Source organism: Diadema setosum, chromosome 4 (genome assembly GCF_964275005.1).
Source record: "Diadema setosum chromosome 4, eeDiaSeto1, whole genome shotgun sequence".
NCBI lineage: Eukaryota > Metazoa > Echinodermata > Echinoidea > Diadematoida > Diadematidae > Diadema > Diadema setosum.
Genome location: NC_092688.1, coordinates 46359710 through 46376114, shown reverse-complemented (window position 1 = coordinate 46376114; position 16405 = coordinate 46359710). Strand labels below are relative to the sequence as shown.

General features: G+C 37.2%; 1 protein-coding gene across 1 annotated transcript in view; it reads right to left on the bottom strand.

Moving 5' to 3' along the window:
• Positions 1–16315, bottom strand: part of LOC140227355 (lissencephaly-1 homolog) — a 56575-nt gene extending 40260 nt beyond the window's left edge. The window contains exons 1-3 of the mRNA XM_072307768.1: positions 16212–16315; positions 14231–14488; positions 1425–1503 (exon numbers count right to left, since the gene is read on the bottom strand). Coding sequence (XP_072163869.1) covers positions 1425–1503; positions 14231–14262 — 111 coding nt within the window. The 5' untranslated portion in view covers positions 14263–14488; positions 16212–16315. The remainder of the gene's footprint in view (positions 1–1424; positions 1504–14230; positions 14489–16211) is intronic.
• Positions 16316–16405: the final 90 nt, after the last annotated feature.

Sequence of the window (16405 nt, the reverse complement as noted above, 5' to 3'; positions counted from 1 at the left end):
AAATGATAACTGAATTAAGAAAATGTCCAATATCAAAATGTTCACGGGGAATGTTAATTTAAGACCAGCTGCACAGCCTGTAATGAAAATAAGAAAATACAAGTATAAATGAATATTCTTTATTTTCCTTTCTTAATCATAGAATGACTCAATAATGCTGTTCTTACACTCTCCCTGAGGTCAACTGAGTAGGAGAGGCAGATATATAGACATATCCTTCAGAGTAGGTGCAAAGATAACCATTAACCAAACAAATGTAAGGACATATAGCATCCATGTCAAAAGGCGGTTTTCCCATTCACTTTGCATGTAATGTCCCATACGTAAGGCATTTGTCCCATACGTAAGCAAACTTTAATTAGTTATAAGATGAAGGACTAATTAAATTTCCTCATTTAGTTTTGCTAATCTGGAGTTGAAATGAATAAATTAGAACTTCCTAAAGTATGATTGGTCAATGTTACAAATCTTCAGAAAAAACTTAAAAAAACATACTCAAATCCTTACGTATGGGACACTATGTTCTGGGAAAGTGCATAATTTGCATAATTAATGTGCTGACCTTGTCTTACCAATTGCAGATTATACTAACTCATACAGGGCTCATGTCCATAAAGGAACTAGGTCAAGGACAAATTCAACTGATTTTAGATGAATATTTATAATTTGTCCCATACGTAAGGTTTGTTTTTGATTTATGCAAATCAAGGCCATATTTCTTGCATAAATTTGCATAATTCAATATTTTCTTTGCTGGAAATATATGATTTAACTCTTTGGCTACAGCATGATATCAATAACTTTTTGATAAAATCAAGTTGAATTTTGAGCATCTGAGGGGACATTATCTTGGACTTGCCCTTGTATGTAAACTGGAAAAGCAAAGGATAATTCCACAATTGTAATTCTAATTGTGATTCAAATGACGGTCTGACTGTGTTTTCCAATCACAATTTTCCAGAATTACAGAATAATTGTGTGGGTGGTTTGACCTCCAACTTGTGTTTTGGGGGGCTGAGCTTATGGTGGTGACCTTTCAACTATTTCCACAGAAAAACCGCGCTTCTCAAATGATCGCAGTGCAGTCAAAGTGCATGCTAGTTGATATTTTAATACTGCTCAAGAGTGATTGATGGAAACTTGAAAAGAAGCCACACCTCCTCTCCTCGCTGTGAAATTCAAAAGTGCAGAATCCGCACAGCCTTCCTCGGTCATGTGTACTAATTGTATTTTTCTGACTAAGCATTGAAATATCTATGTTTTTCGACCCGTGTGAAAACAGCCTTTGTGATTTCCACCCTCAGTTGAAGATGATTTGTTGATGATGAGTATTTGGTAAATGGTGGCAATATTCATCGGTAGACACGTGAAATTAATGAAAATGAAAACATAGCAAATAAATATACCACAATCACAGTACTTACCATTTCTGCTTCCTTCTGGAATTCTGTGAGAGTCTTTTCATATCCATTGGAACGAAGGTAATCTGAAATTGCTTTATTCCTGTCAGACAAATGAAAGAGAAAATACATGAGGGTTAATTAGTCATAGAGCTAATGGTGTTTTTCAAATAATTAAGAACAAAAGAAATGCATCTATGTAAAATTCGGTGGAATCAATCAATAACCTCACGATGTTCTATGGGGACATGCATTCTCACACATTTTACACATACAATGTACCTCTGCAGAATTGACTGTCATCTTGTACAATGACTTCACAACATAGATCTGCAAGTTCTGATGAGGAATATGTGCTAGTTGCTATAACAAACACACCAGTTAAATGTTTATCTGGTTTTACTCTAAGTTAACTTGAATATGATCTGAAATTTCTGTACAACTCTATATTTCTGTTGTCAGCAATATGAGTCCTTGTTTTTCTCATTGCTGAAACTTAATAAGACTCACTTGACTCGCATTGGGAAGCATTACCTGAGGTTCATAACACAGCATTGTGGATGATGTCATTTTTACTTTTTCTTCACAGACTCCACTGGGAATTAACTGAAAATACAACCCTAAATCACATTATACAGTACATCATGTGTACATGTAGGTTGCTCGAGATCAGAACAAAAGAATTAGACAAATATGAACAAACCAACTTAGATATTGACAAATCTTTATGACATACAGGCACTGCTGCTTTTTTGTTTCTTCTTATCTTTGTTTTTATATGAGGGTCACAGACCTATACAATTCTCCCTATAGCCTATAGCTCTCCGAATCTGAACGTGTGTGGCGCTCTAATTTTTTTACCTCTAATTCTTGGGATTAAACTTATGGTTATGAACGCGCGATGTGTAAATGTACGCTTTTATGCACATTGAACACTTAAGTACCTATTGTACACTGTACTAGCTTGTATTCAGAGATCGTATCAAATTGTCAAATATATAGTTATTTTTTAATCTGTAACTTTACATTTGATAAATGGGATTCTTCTGCAAAGCAGCCCAACGCTAGGCCGATGATGCTAAACAACGAAATTATGGAAAATATCTGTAGATGAAGAATGTGACGGGGGTGAAGTTCCCAATAGACAAAGTTCAGTAGAGAGCATGGAAAAATCTGCTTCGCAGTAAAGACCACTCCAACCTGAAGTCAAACTCGTGTATTTGTTCGAGACATTGTCCACAAAGGAATGTACGATCAAAGATCCTACACTACATGGGATCTTTGGTACAATTTTCCAGAACCGCAAGTAGACGTCCCCAAAGCGATCGATCAGATATCAGTATCGCGAGGTGATATCGATTGATATCAGTTAATATGCGATAGGGAGAATTGTACATGTTGCTTCTAAAGGAAAGAGCAGATACAAGCACATTTTAATTATGAAAAAGAACACTGGGGGCAGTGATTACACAAATGTTCAATTATCACATTTGATGCATACAAACAGTACAACTGTGTATGTACTGTATGTTTACATGTAGTTCAGGGGCCCGTTTCATAAAACTTGTTACAATGTATCAGTGACAACTGCCACATTTCTATGACAAATTTGCACTCAGCCAATCAGATGCAAGGATTTCAGTAGCTTGTCACATCTATGACAACTTGTCACTGATGACAAGTTTTATGAAACGGGCCCCAGTTGTATCACAAAACACCCTACTTTACAGTACATGTACAAGAATTATGCAATAAAGCCACAAATTTGAGACATCAATAATTCTTTTCAATAAACCATCATGGAAACAGTTTATTTCAGAAAGATTTTTTAATATTTACATCTATTATTCACATTTTGCTGACATTTATTTTACTGATTAACATAATTCATGTATATTATTTCTGTTCCTAACGCATATTTTAGAACTAAAGCTGGAGTTCGTTTTTGTTTTGTTTGTTTGTGTTTTTGTTTTTTCTTTATATGATCTGCAAAAGTTAGCAAGGTGCTTGAAAGTTTGACAGGTACATGTACATTTGTACATGTATTCTCATGCAGAGCATGGCCTAAATCACCTTGAAATAACAAGACATCACAGATTCCAGAAAAAAAGAAAGAAAGCTGTATTGTCGCTGATGCATTAAAAAAAGATGGGATTATTTTGGGGTTAGATGATTTAAAATGATATTCAACTGTAAGTAACTCAAATTTCTTGACATTGTACAAACATAAACTGAGCTGATGGGTTCTGCAATAATTTGCTTTTTTGTCACTGCTTTGTCAATCATAGACAGTGATACACATGGTATCTCTTTGAAGTATATCTCAGCTGAGCAGAAAAGACACTCTTGCACTTCTATTTGGGGGGAAATCTAACCTCAGTAACCCTTCCTCTCTGATTCAAGTACCAGAGAACCGTGAACGCTTCCCATATGGGGAGCAAAACGGCATAACACTTTCAGCAGACCTTAACATGGATCCTGTGCTGGAAGATGCATTATCAGCGTCCATGGCTTGATGGAGGAAAATGCGTGGCCTCCCTAACATACATTAGCCCTTATTACTGGTCGCTGGTGAAAAGGTTCCATTGTATAGATGGTGTCTGTTGCAGATGCGAACACTGTCTGGCATACACTGTAGGTGTATGAAGTGTGTGTGTAGTGGGGGGGGGGGGGGTCCCAAACATGCAAAATCCTGTTCGCTGCTCTGTGGAGACGAACAGTAAAAGCCTACGTACACTGTGTCTTAACATAAATATGTTAACATAAATATGTTAATCACAACTTGGACTTGAGTATTAAGCTGAAATACACTGTAGTCTTGCAAAAATACATCACACATGAGCCCCCCCCCCCCCTTGCAAATGTCTTATGAAGACCAAAGCCAAGTCATCATGTCTGTCCAACATCCTCACTTGGCAACAGAACAGCAGATTCAACACCAATGTTCACGTAGTTTAACTTGCAATGATCTCTTACATGTAACTACATATCACAAAATCATAAACCAAAATCAAAACAATGAAAAAGACATCCATTTGTAGAAAATATGCATCTACTGTAAGAATCTATTTTATAAAAATGGGCAAAGGTGATATTCAGGGGGGTGTTTCATGAAACTTTTTGTCGGTGATTTACACCGACAACTGTTAAAAGCTACTGAAATCCTTGCGTCTGATTGGCTGATAGCAAATTTGTCGGTGAAAACCTCCGACGAACTCGTTGATGAAACGCCCCCCAGAAATATCCTTATTGCTCCATAAAAATGAAAAAAAAATATAAAATAAAATTTTCAAATCGATCTTAAGTATGCAAATATCAAGGTATGCCTTAGTCTTAACATAAATTACAGTATTACACCTGTCATTAATTCCGTGACTTTTTAAAGGACAAGTTCACCTTCATAAACATACGGATTGAGAGAATGCAGTAATATTAGTAGAACACATCAGTGAAAGTCTGAGGAAAATTGGACAATCGATGCAAAAGCTATGAATTTTTAAAATTTTTGTGTTGGAACCGCTGGATGAGGAGACTACTAAGGCTCGTGATGTCATATGAGTACAACAGTATAAAGAAAATGTAAAAAAAAATTCAGCATATTTTCACTTTTTTCGCATAATAAAAGAGCACTTGACTTGCCTCTTTCTAATGGCAATGGGAATAATATTACCCATAACATAAGGTATGTCAGTAACGAGTAGAGGGAATGTGTACTTTTTTCAAAAGATGAAATTTTGTGAAATTCTCTTTATATTTTCCTATATTGTTGTATGCATGTGACATCATACACTGCAGAAGTCTTCTCATCCAGCGGTAACTGCACAAAAACTTCAAAAATTCATAACTTTTGAACGGATAGTCCAATTTTCCTCAAACTTTCAATGATGTGTTGAACTAATATTGACTACATTCTCTCAATCCTTATGTTAATGAAGATGAACTTGTCCTTTAACAGCTTCCACACTACATTTGTACATGTAGTATCCTACAGCAGTCAGTCTTTGAGTGCATTTTATTTATTGATGGTGAAATACATTTACCGTGGTATGTGTACAATGATATCTTGACCTTCATAAAAATGAACACGAAAGAATTACATGTGCATGTGTGCATTTTGTATTTGTGACCATATGAAACAAATATGTGGAGTGTCTAAATTTGCATATAATGTTTGCTGTTTGACAGCTATCCTTCAGTCATGGATGCATACTGACAGTGAAATACCCTGGTAACCTGAGCTGAAATCTGTAACGTATAAAAGGTATGCAAACGCACACAATACCTTGTATGGGTACGTCATGGTATTCAGGGTTGAAGTTCAAACTTTGCACAAAATACATAGGCATGCAAGATACAATTGTATGAGTATGAATCATGTTGCAAAATAATGTCACTGATCGGACAGTGGTGTATTTCTAATGTGACCTGACATACTTCATCTTTTCCCCAGTGAAGATTCATTTGTACATTGTAGGTGTATTAAAGAGATATGCATGTGCAGCGCTTACAAGAAATGCCATGATATTTGTGAGTGAGAACAGCACCAAGTGAATAACCATGGTAGCTACAATGTATTACCATGGTTGTACACTTCACCAATGAGTAGAGCCAACAACTTACTGCATGGTGACATCTACTGTACATTGTACACAGCATGGGAATTCAAATGTGAATGCACCCAGATACTAGTAAGGGCAGTATTTACCATTTGCAGATGAAGTGAAAACCCAGCTTTACTGCTTCACAATAGTTCTAACAGGTGAGTGAGGGATAGAATCAACCAATGTAAAAATATTAATCAGTATAAAATAAATCAATGTTAACTGTACATGTACAAAATGTGGACAACAGTAAATAACATTGTTTCTATGTGTACATGTAGAATCAACCATCTACAGTAAGGGTTTATTGAGAAAAATAGTGATATTTCCTGTCATACTGTATATTTCAGGCTTTATTGCAAAATTTGTATGTCGTAGGATGCTTTGTGATAAAACTGACCTGCATAGTATGTGACCCGCTACAACAAAAGGATCCTAAAGTCGCTGATGGGTGAGCCGAGAAAATAGAGTTTGAAGTCAGATCATCAAAATCGGTCAAAATGTTCGGATTTCTGTTTTTGAGATAATTTTGTAGTCTATGATCTCCTATCATACAAAGTATGCCGAAATCTTGAAGCTAAATGATCAAAGGAAAGGCAAGAAAATAGCATTTATCTGGGCCATGATTTTCTGACTTTCAACAGAACAGTTCACATGTCCGAAGATTTGGATTTAGCGTCACAGCTAGACTCCATCCCTAGCAACGAGGGGGTGATCTCATTGGTCAGTGCGTGGCATCCTTGTTACTGATTGGTCGTGCGTAGACCGCTGGTGCTAAGCTTGAATAAACATCGCGGAGGTTGCTAGGAGCGTACATGTACCTTCTATTGTCAAACGGCGAAAACTCTCTTCCTGCCCCTTGATCATGACAGCGTCGGAAGGAAAACTTTGATGGCGGTTTTCTCGAAATGCTGATTTCCTAAACCACTGTACATTGTACATGCACTAATAAAATCATTATATCCCCGCAATGGAGTACTTTTATGAGTCATGTTGTAATGACATTAAAGTGGAAGAGGAAGGGAATAATGTCATTTTCAGAAAATTGTCCTTTCCTGACTTTCAGACCCTTTTGTTGCAGCAGGTTACATATATGCATCAAATGTCATTAACTTACGTGCACTATTAAATCACTGCTCCCATAATACCTTTAAAGGCTGCTCTCTTGACCATTCAGAGTACTGTGAGATTTATGGCATCATGCAAATTTAGACATTCAAAATGATAGGGTTTATAATAAAGGTAACAAACTTCAAATTCTTTCATGTTAATTCTTTCAATAAGGTCAAGATGTCAGCATGCCTTTTATAAGTATGTACTCATCTGCAATTGAATTACCCCGACTCTAGAAATTCAGCAATGTGCTGTTTACAAATCGGCAATACAGCTATCACCCATGACTCATATTTTTTGGTTTCCTGTCTATAGATGCCACAGTCTGGACAGAAGAGTTCAACACTCACAGGTGTACAGTATAAAGGGTCTAGCTCAGTCTTCTCCAATAACATGCAGAAAATAATACAGTTCTCCCAACTGTATTTCCTTTATTGGACAATAACACTCAGTGAGTGGTATATCATAGGCCTACAATACCATATCGAATTTTGACAACAAACTTCAATCACACTAAAGGAGACAACTTTGATAATAAAAGACACAGGAGAGAGAAGACGAGGATAGCGATGGACAACTAAATGATGGATACTTTTCGGAGAGTATTTGTGACAGAGGCATCTAGATTGGAAGCCCAGCTCTTGCCTTCATTTACTGGCCAGCCCCAGTAATTGGTTATTCCATAAACATCAACTCTGCGCATGTCCTAAATTTGACGTGCATCTCGAGACATTAGGTTCTAGTTGGCTCAGTCAGCTTCGGGCCGTGGGGTAATTTTGATGACGATGGGCGTGCATATGATTAGTGGAATCTATACAGCACGTGCTGCACGGGCTATAAAAAAGCTCCTTGTCCACAAGTCACATTTTATGAATTCCAAAAATTGTTATGAAATTCAGCCTCTTCATTGTGAGACTGTGCCAGCTCTTTCACTAGTTCCACAATTTTTTTTGTTCTCTCCTTTAATACCCTCTCAATATTTCTCTTTCTATATTCCCCACTCAAACCTTCTTTCTCCTTCTTTTCATACCTGATTTGGGACAACTTTCACATACACTTATTTTGTTTGTATCCTAACCCTAATAAACTAAAATACATGTACACTTGTACATACACAAAAGTATGTGATAGCATTGTGTGCACACAATTTTTCAGAAGGAAACAAGTTCTACTGACTACATGTATCTATATGAAAACAATACCAGTACGCACATTCAATACAGTACTTGTAAACAAAAGATAATTAGCTTAAATGCTCTGTCATCCTATCATTAACATAATTGCACATACCGGTACAATAAATTATGTACAATATAAACACTATTACAGCCAATCTTTCAAGGTAATGAATGCACCAGTGATTCATTTACTTTGTTTCCACAAGAGAATAGCCACACGTACTAGATTAATTTCAGTGTACATTGTACAGCAATTTTCTACATGAAACATGTACAGTGTACACATGGACAAATGTATGTAGTATCACTGTACTATGCGTGAGTATGGAGAGGGATGTGTGTACAACGTTGTAGACCGGTTCACTAATGATATGCATAATGACGTCAACCCCACGCGACCCTAGTGATTGTAACTAGGTCGGGCAAGCGAAATAAGCGCGGACGCGCGCGCCACACTGTTTTTACATTCACGCGTGTATTGTCTACGATCATTACTCGCTGCGGATTATCGACAACTTTTGTTTGCTATAATCTTGCTTTGAGATGGCGTCAGCTTCAAGTTCTAGCCAAAGTTCAAGCAAGCCATGGAAGAATTGGACAGTTAAGGAATTAACTGAGTATTTGAGGGGTATAGGTGTGAGCACAAGCGGCTACAACAAGGAGAAACTCATCAAACTAGTGCAACTGCCGTAGCCGATTTGGATTTGCCCATCGATCCCGACCTCTCCCGGGCGGACACCGGCCGGTCACTGCAGGAGAAGCTCGCTCTGGCAGGCTGCTCGTTCTCCGATCCTAACAAGCTCGCTGGGTTTACATCCAACTTTGACAGATTTTGGACTCTTTGACGTGTTCAACTACCTGATCATCAATCGGACTGACTATGACTGTAAAAGCTAAAGGGATACAAGTCATTTGACGACTACTGTCTTTTCGCGGATGGGAGTGTTTCAAGCCTAAAGTTCAACGAGGTTTCGGACACGAGCCCTTTTCGTGTTTTCCTTAGTGAGGCTAGGCCGACCGGACATACCTCAACAAACCAACGTACCAGACCTGGGTCGTGATGAGTCAACGGGGGAAATAAATGTTGCCTACTGCGAATGTCAGGGAGGTTAGGTCTATCATTGTTTTTGTTTTTAATTTTAGGTCTACGTCTAGATCTACTCTAGATCTAGTCTATATAGGGCTAGGCCCCTAGGCCCTAACTGTTATTGTTAATAGAAAAATAGGTCAAAATCGCCATTCTAAACATTCTATTTCATGAAGTTTAATCAGTCTGAGTCTAACTTATAAAAAAAAAATCCTTGGAAACATATCGATTATGAGAGATTCGTTGTCTAGTTTAGATTTCACAATCAATCATAATGCTTAGAATCATTGAAGTTTGAAGTGATGCGGTCATACTGTTGTATGTTCCGTAGCAGCAGTGTTTTCCACCCATTTTCAGAACTACTGAAGACAAAATCGAAGCCAAAATTCAATAAAATCGAAACTATAGTCCAAATTGCGTTTGATCACAGCAGAATTTTCCCTCATCTAAGGTTGGGAATTGATTTAGAGCCACACGAAATGCCACGAGGTAAAGTCGAAGTTGATGCATCTTACACATGTACACAACATACACACGTAAGTCTACATGTGGGGATGTATCGGAGACGGCTGCAGCAGCCGACGTTGCAGGCTCGCATCCTTTGTTTGCCCGAGGTTGCGGCCGTGTGCAAAATTAAAGATCTGTGCATACATTAGTAAACCGGTCTATTCACAAAGGTGGTACAAATGAAACCATGGCTTAAACCATGGACAAAGACCATGGGGCGCCAAGTGTCGCACAGAATATTTCGTTACGAAATCGGTCATTTTGTCAACAAAATGACCGTCTCGTTAACAAAATTATCATTTCGTGGATGAAATGTTCATTTAGTTACAAAATGTTGTTGTTTTGTTACAAAATAATCATTTCATCAACAAAATTAATGATTTCGTAACGAAATATTCCATGCGACACTTGGCGCTCCATTGTTTTTGTCCATGGTTTAAACCATGGTTTCAATTGTACCACCTTCTTGAATTCCGGCCAATGGGTGTGAAAATGAATTTAAAGGGACTGCACAGAACTGGTTGAGGTGAGGATTCAGCTTGTAAAGTTTTGCAAGATTTTAGAAACCACTCTGTGAAATGTTAAAGAGCATACAATTCTAAGGGGAATCAAAAGTTAATTTGATGAAAATTGGTTTTGAAATGACTGAGATATCTAAAAACAAGGTAAAACATAGAGACCTAATAAAAGTCATGGCCTGTCAATTTTATTAGGATCACTTTTTGGATATCTCAGCCATTTCAAGGCCAATTTTCATTAAATAAGCATTGAATCCTTCTTGAAATTACATGCTCTTTTACATTTCATAAGAAGTTTCTCATTATCTCACCAAAAATGTTATAAACCTAAATCCTCACCTCAACCAGTACTGTACAGTCCCTTTAAGTACTTCATGCATATGAATAGATTAAAATTCACATCAATGGGGATGGAAATCAGGTCTTTAACATCCTTTATCTACTTTTCTGAAAAGGCCTTATATGTACATTGTACTAGTATATAAATTATTATGTAGAGTCAAAACCCTATGACATGCACACGTATTTGATGTATCAATCATACATGCATCATACAGCAACGCTGCACACTGGCACTGATCCGATGATCCCTGACCAGTACAAATCATTGTCGGACCAGAAACTTTACAAGGAATGGACTAGTGAAAAACAGAAAAAAATGGGTACCTACTGTACTGGTCTGACAGACAGGTCAGATCAGTAGAAAAAACAAAAAACAAAAAACAAAACAAAACATGGGTTAGTGTGCAGCCCTGCATACAGCAAATGTGTGCTGGCAGTCAATCACACAAACCTACTGTACATGTACAGTGCCTGTGAGTTAAAAATGGAATTTTGGCCCAAATTCAATCATTCTATTCATTCAATTTTATTCTTAGTAATGAAATCCCACATGAACATGAAAGAACACTTCAATTTTCATTTGTACCTTTCCTCTGAAGTGCTGTACATCCACAGTGTAGGATGGCCTAACCTACTGTACATGCACAACCCCCCCCCCCCCCCCCCAACAGCACAGGAGTCTACTTTCACTTTATGAATGTACTAGCACAATTTGCACATGGGTGATTCACCAAAACTGCTCACACATGTACAATATTGTATCTCACTAGCCTCGGCTGACAGCAGGGTCAAGGATGGTCAAATGTATTACCGGTATGCTTGCATATTGCATGCCATTTTCATGCTAAATGTATGCCATCACCTGAGAACCAGAAGGGTGCTATTGCATTTGAGCAAGATTTGAGCATAAATAAAAACAAAACAATAAATTTTAATGAAATTAAAAGTTCCATTTATTGTGAAAGTAGAAATTTTTGTGGTGTTGAAATTTTCACGCATTTCGCACAACCACAAGCTTGCATGAAAATAAAAGCACACAAATATTTTTGCGTGCCATATGTTACAGTAGTTGATGTCTTGATTCCACGAACTGAAAACCCACGAAACTCTTCTTACCCGGCAAAGTGCGAAAGATTAGTCCTGCGAGAATATCCACTTGAACAGTATACTATACCACTTTTACAATATCTTGATCCCCCAAGTGATTCAATTCACTCTCAAGCATGGTGACTAGTACATGTACTTTTCATAATAAGCAATGAGATAGAAACGGACAGCAACTCAAGGTTCCACTATCTGCGATTTAACAGATTCTGTATAACAAAAAAAAAAAAAAAAACAGGATGGCTTCAAGATCACAACATGGTTCATAGCCTTCATTAATCAGCATACCATGGCATTCAATCTGGTGAAGGTCAGACGGCATGCATGCATTCAACACAATGGACTGTGACATACTTATTCACTGACCCAAACATAAAAACAAATCACACACAGTTGATATGTGTGTTCAAATAGAAAAGGATATGTTACTGTAAGATTTATGAATGTACAGACTATACTGTACAGCTGTGTGTACAACACGTTCATCAATGCACGCTGATAAGTTCACAATGTGTTAAACAGCTACAATCATAAACTGCCAAATGAATATATAGCCTGTAGATGTGGAAAGGTTGCAAAGGTACACTTGTAATGTAGGGTACAACTTTTACACTGTATGATTGATCTTCTAGTTACATGTATGTACTGCACTAATGAAATGTCAGTGTTTGTAATATTTGCCATAACTATTACAATTTGCTTTAGTCTCACAATTTCACAGAATCTACATGACTTTGAGCTTTTAAAAAAAGTCAAATATCATTCAACCAGTTGAAGAAATTACATCCACTCCAGATGCTGACCTACATGTAACTAACAACTAACCTCTAACCATTAGGTTGTAGATAGGAATCTGTTATGGGCATAATAGTACATACTGTAAAGAAAAATTAAGCATACATAGAGTACATGGCAGCTGCACTATAGATGATAATGTGATGTAAAGTGCTATGAAATAACTTACAGATTGTAAAAGTGTCATACAAATTATGTACAGTAATTATTATATTGTATTGTATTGCATTTTAATAGACTCTGTCATCATTCTGCTGTGATCACTGTGAGGCCCTGTTATGGGATCATATTTTTCATATTTATTAAATTCATGGCTGCCAAAGCTTGCTTTCAGCAAAACTAAATGGCAATATCTAGATGAATCTGACTTCAGAGCACTGTACAGTTGTAACTTACGGCAGCCATAACTGGGGGGGGGGGGGGGGGGGGGGGGCTTCCAAAGAAGAACAAAAGCACTTTCAATATGTTATGCAAAGAGCCACGTGCCAAAATAAAAATTAGGAAGAAGAACTTTCAGGGACTTGCATGCCTTTTCATAGGCAATATCATGTCCAAAAATTGGAAAGGCCTATAAATACATTTTTCAAAGGATGTGAAGAAAAAATATTTTTTCACTGGGAGCTATGAAGATTGGTGGGTCTGCTGATATTCAAATTATGCAAAGCAGCATGAAGACTTTTGTATTATTCTTCAGACCATACAAAAACATAACTGACATACTTTTTTTCCCCTACAGCCCAAAAAGCTGGTCAACAAGGGTGAATACAAAAGGTGCATTGTATTTGTTTGACTCGGTCACACATGACCATGCAATAACATACACTGTACATTACAAGTACATTTACACATTGTGCATGTCCTCTGTCAACTTCCATTCCTGCCATAAAATGTGATTCAATACAAAAACTGTATTATACTCAACACTGCATTAGTTTCATAAGATGTATCAAAGCAGATGACAAAATTGTAGGACTTTTAACATCATTATTCCCTTCTACAAGTGCCAGTGCTGAACTTCACGCTATAAAACTTCACTCCACACAGAATTTGCTTTTCTTCAGGCAACACTTCTGACCAAATTCCTCATGGCATCATTTTGAAAACAAGTACATGATTGCTGGTTAGCATTTGTGTATGACCCACCTACACCAAGCCAAAATGTTTATTGTTCAATTGTTGTGTAAATGATACCTGAAAAGACAAAAATATCATATATTGATATCTATAGCATTTATTGCAATGTTTATGTTCTATTTACATGTTGTTGGTTTTAAATATCATTAGCCCCTGCTTTGTGACAGTAATAACATGACAAATACTTTGATATTTCTTAAGACAGTTTATTGACATTTCTGTAAGCCAATTAAAAGGTATAAAAAGAAGTCCCTTTCTCATCCACAAACAGTTTTGTACTGGCATCTTCTCTACTAACAACAGAACGCTCCAAAAATATGAATTTTCAGTACTGACAGTCTTCCATAATTCATTCATCAATAAGAATATTGAAGAGATACAGACCATACAGCTGTAGTTCCCTTGAATATCAATTATGCATGATAAATTAAATGTTTCATGCCATACTTACAGCTCTTCTCTCTGTCTCTGTGAGAGCACCATGATGACTGTTTATTTTTGTCCCAGGCTGGCCCCAGCCTGCAGAAAGAGCAAGAAACTCAGAGGTACTCCACCCCAGCTGTGTCGAGACAAAACCTGTCCTTCCTCTGTCAGATAACAGCTTGACCGTTCCAGCTGCAAATTACAACTATTGCCAAAGTCTAAATCTGGCATTCAGTTGCGTCTGAATGTAAACCTGTTCAGGAGTCTTCTCTCATGGCAAACAGCTCTGTCAAAACAAAAAGTGAAAATTAAATGTTTCCTTATCTCCTGAAGACATGAAAAATAGAAAACAATTTAGATAACAGAATAATGAGAACAGGCAATCTATGGTTACAGATTCATATAAAAATTGATTCATATAATAACTGGATTACTTGTGTGAGGGAAACAAGAACTTTGGATAATATTCATGATGAGGATGTGTATATACATTGTAAACAAGTCAAGTCAGGAAGTATGTACAAATGTAAATGTTCCTTTCAACAAAATGCTAACATTTTGACATTCACACACAAGCCGCATGGATCAAAGCAACTTTACAATTTTATTTCATAGACATGATGCTTCTTCAATGTGTCAAGAGCAGGGCTGCCAACTCTCACTAATTGAGAGTGAGACTCACTCATTTTGGTCCTTTCTCACTCTAAAACTTTATTTCATTTGCATGCATTTCTATAGATCTCACTCATTTTGACTCCTAAATTATAACATTGGCCTATGGGAGTCTCACTCTCAACCAGTTTCCAATGTTGGCAGCGCTGCAACAGGTGGAGATATGCAAACTGTAGGTTCTACATGTATGGATTAACTCGTTATATTTTGGTTTCAATCCCAGTAAAAATCACTGTCAGACCAGTAACTTTTTCAGAAATGGACCAGTAAAAAAAAAAAAAAAAAAAAAGAAACTGGGTAGACCCTAGGGCCTAGAAGTTTGTTTGTTTTTGTTGGGTTTTTTTAAGAAGAAAAAATGGGCTAGTGTGCAGCCCTATTATAATAATTAGTATCATTTGATGAAGTCCAAAATGCATTTGATATGGACCATAGTATCGTCATGTCATGTCACAGATTGGCTATTTTACATCACTTGACACCTTCTAGATACTGTATTATCATTACGCCACACACATTATTGTGGAATGGGGTGGCATCATAACAAAACAAGCCGCTCAGAATTTGCCCATGCCATCCAAAATTTGACCACCCAGCTACAAGTACAAAACCTTCAAACCTTGTTCAGCTGTAGTGTAGGCCTAACTTTAGTGTTGATGTGGGTTTTTAATCAATATTTGGTCTTACTAAACAAAGCAAGAAATCAAGCAGACCCTCTAAAATATCTTTTTCATTCAACAATCAAAAAAGCTTGTGACAGTTGTGTGTTGTGTGGATGTGAAGCGAAGAAGTGAGGTCACACTCACATAGTCACAACTTAACAAGCTAAGTTGTGTTGTATTCAAGTAGGCCTAACGTTAGAGGCTAAGGTCAATGACTACGTAAACTTACCATGTCAATGAATTGAATGAAGTCTGAGTTCGAACAGTTGCAGCCCCCCCCCCCCCCCAGTAATGTCAATGAATGAAATGTAATTTCACATTTTAAAAGTGTAGGTGTAGGCCCTACATTACATGAATCATATTTACAATTCTCACTGACGTCGGCGTAAGCCGGTAACGTTGTGATCGTATCATGAATGTACGAAGTAGCGTAGACACAATAAATTCGTATTTGAACATGCATGCACGCAATCAGGCAGTAGGACACGACAAACACAAATTCACACACAAGAAAACGTCAACGCCTACGGAATGATACGAGTAGAAGTCCGTACATAGCGAATAAGTGGTCGCCCATCATGGCGACTGCTGAGGATAAATGCGGTATCATGTCAAAATAACAATGAAATCAATAATTTCAACTGAACATTACGGACCTATTTAATATGGGGTACTTACCATCATCGTTAAAGATGTAAATGACGTAGGAAAATTCCGTGAATTTACTTTCCGATTAGAGTTGTCGCCCGGCTTCGCACATAAAATATGCTACCAATCCTTCCTACACGTTGAAAAATTACCCAAGATTCTCAGTGTGTCAAATTTGTTGCGCAAAAGTAAGGTGCGCATCCGGAAGAAACCGTCGTTCTGTC